Source organism: Amblyomma maculatum, chromosome 9, assembly GCF_055883805.1.
Source record: "Amblyomma maculatum isolate TAMU_Amacu chromosome 9, ASM5588380v1, whole genome shotgun sequence".
Lineage (NCBI taxonomy): Eukaryota > Metazoa > Arthropoda > Arachnida > Ixodida > Ixodidae > Amblyomma > Amblyomma maculatum.
The window spans coordinates 77,597,353-77,600,221 of record NC_139352.1 but is presented as its reverse complement, the minus strand read 5'-3'; the positions used below and the strand labels follow the sequence as shown (position 1 = coordinate 77,600,221).

The window sequence follows — 2,869 nt, the reverse complement described above, 5'->3', positions numbered from 1 at the left end:
AAATGTGAGGTTCGTGCTGCCATCTATGAAACATTAGCCGAACAATTTATTTCAGAGTTTTCAAAGCTCCATAAGATAGCGCTGTCGTTTATATATCATCAACATCATCAAGTAAGAAGCCTCGTATATTTTTCGGGTGAGTTACCGTGTTTATAAAGCACTGAAACCAAAATTATTGATCAATTATTTGATATATCAACATTTCAAGCCGAAAGCTATGAAAACGTGGTAAACAAAAAGAAAACAGAAAGGCGTGGGGAGGCACGTTGTTGCTATCATCATTGCCTTTCAACTTCTGATTCTTCTGCTACTTCTGCTCGTTCTACTAGGTTCTTGTGTCGAAATGGCTGGTTTGCTAAAGAAGGTTAGTGTCTGTTACAATCGCCTCGGCATTCGAATCGCGCTTGCTTCATGGTTACCCTGGCGTCTCATTGCAAGGCACTTATCTTTTTCCAGACCACCGGACTGACGGGGCTGGCAGTGAGCAAGAACCCTCACCATGTTTGTATTAGCGGTCCTTCGACCTCCAAGCGGTCGTGCAAAAGCTGTCTCTTTTACGATTTCAGGAACTAACTGTGCTGTACAAGAAGATTCAGCGGGCGCTGGAGAAGCTGCCAGAGAGCGCGGCCTACAGACGCTACACAGAACAGATCGTGAATGACCGCCTGGCTATGGTGGAAAAGGTAAGTTGCAGCTAATGTCGGTTCGTGCGTGTTGTGGCCGCTGAAATTTTGGGAGCGACTACCTAAACGACATCGTTCTTGCCTGACCGCAGGAGAAAGACGTTGCACGGCTGGAGCAACGCATCGGCGCCGGTCAGATTGAGCTAGTAATCAAGCAGGTAGGTACTTCATCTTCTTTCTGGCTGGTTCCATCGGACCGAATTTTACTTCCCCCAGAAAGTATCGACGCTACACACATGAAAAGTTGCGTCGGTTAGAGCATGGCTCTAAGGTCTCATACAAGATCAGCTAAGCTGCTGCTAATATTAACGTATTCAGCTTATATAAAGCTGTTACGGCAGCTGCATGTGTTAGAGCGAGTTTCCTCGTTCACTAAACAAGGGAGTGTCAAAGTATAAATGTGTTAGTAATGATACTAGCATATTATAATTAAAATTGAGTGAATGCCACCAGATTTATCAAAAAGAATCAAGGTATTGCAATATCATCTCTAAGCTTTTGTTCATTCAGGACAGAAGTAAACTGCAGGATAATGACTAAAATAAAATCTCATCATGGATTAGGCATCACATGATTGTAACCAATTGTACAGCAAACCTAGCGGGTCCTTGCAGTCACTGAAATTAAAATGCTGTGCAAATGTATTAGGGCACCATGTTACTTTAATGTTTGCCAAGTTTGGGCATGATGCCCAATACATCTGCACATTAGGAGGGTAGTTTAGTTTGAAGTGGTAAATGCAGCATAATGTATACCATAATTACAATAAAGGAAATGGCTACCATTTTTTAACAGCTTGAGAGCAGCCAACTGCTACTGGGAGTACGATAAAGTAGTCTGTATTTATGACTAGATTGAATACTGGTTTCAGGGTGATTTCTGATACCAGTAAGCTGCTCACAGGGTACTTAAGGTACAGTGTGGATGTCTAGACATTTTGCCCGTGTCTCTGAATGCATAGGAATTCATCGTCAGTCCTGTTTCTTTGCCTCTAAAGGATTCACTGTGCACCTTTGTTTGATTGTCCTGCATAATTTACACCACTACTCCAGCTAGATGAGTGAATACATGTGCATCCATTGCAGGCAGAAAATGAGTTGATCCTGGCAAGGCGCATGCTCAACTGGAAGCCATGGGAGCCTCTGGTTGCAAAGCCACCTACAGGCCAGTGGAACTGGCCTCCCCAGTAGCTCAAGCTAGCCAGACCTGGACGTTCATGAATGATATTTTGCATGACAGATTCGCAGGCTGTCTCATCTCAACCACTCAGATGGCTGTCCTTGGAGTTTTCGTTTAGGCTTGTTACTTTATCATAGTTAAGTCTAATAAACCAAAATCCTTTATCAGAGTCACTGTTGTATGCACTACAGCCTCACCTTTCTGTGCACTTGGGCAGCAAAACACAATATTTGAGCACATGGTGCATGGTGCCCGATGTGCAAGGTTTTCTTTTTTAACTTATTTTAATTTATAATAAATATAAGCTGGCCTGTATAGACATATTACCATACTCAAATGACAAATATGTTACTTTCTCCAAAAATGGAGCTTTTAAATCCATAAAAGACAATGAAACTAGATACAATAATTGATGCCACCAGTTTTTTACAAGAAAATCACAGTGTCGTCCGGACAATTTCAAACGCAGATCCCCGAGGTTTGGCTACACTGCTGTGTGCTTCGGAATAATGATCACGATTGTCTCCATGGCCATGCACTTCAATTGAATGGCAGGAAAACGCTTCATTTTTAAAAGTAATTTTCTTCTCAGTTTCTTGCTGGTGAACAAACATCAGCATAGCAGCAGGCAGGCTAGAACTTGATTATTATCCTGAAAAAAGTTGAGCGGGACTTTGCTTTGTGGAAACTGAGGATGCAGAAATTCGCTGTGAAGGCGCCATGTGCAAGGTGATAAAAATGCAGAAGAAGAAAAAACGAGCAAGCAGAAGCACACGACGATATAATTTTTCTTCACGATGTAGGTGATCTGCCAGCAACATTTACTTAATGCTGTTATTTTTCTTTTTTTTTTTTTTTTTTTTGAACCTGCAGCGTTCAAGCTTCATTTGACGACTGAAGTTCATATCAAATGGAAATAAGATGTGTACGCGAAGTCACTTCAAAACGCTACCTTCAGTGAAAAAGCGCATAAGCAGTTCCAGGTGCACTTCTCAAAACGAAACCAT

General features: G+C 41.9%; 1 protein-coding gene across 1 annotated transcript; it reads left to right on the top strand.

Moving 5' to 3' along the window:
• Positions 1-225: 225 nt before the first annotated feature.
• On the top strand, positions 226-2,031 carry ND-13B (NADH dehydrogenase (ubiquinone) subunit ND-13B). The gene is made up of 5 exons (XM_084579891.1): positions 226-364; positions 457-501; positions 567-683; positions 776-841; positions 1,769-2,031. Exons 1-5 carry the CDS (start codon positions 344-346, stop codon positions 1,871-1,873), a joined length of 354 nt encoding a protein of 117 aa, XP_084436017.1. The 5' UTR covers positions 226-343; the 3' UTR covers positions 1,874-2,031.
• The last annotated feature ends 838 nt before the right edge of the window (positions 2,032-2,869 follow it).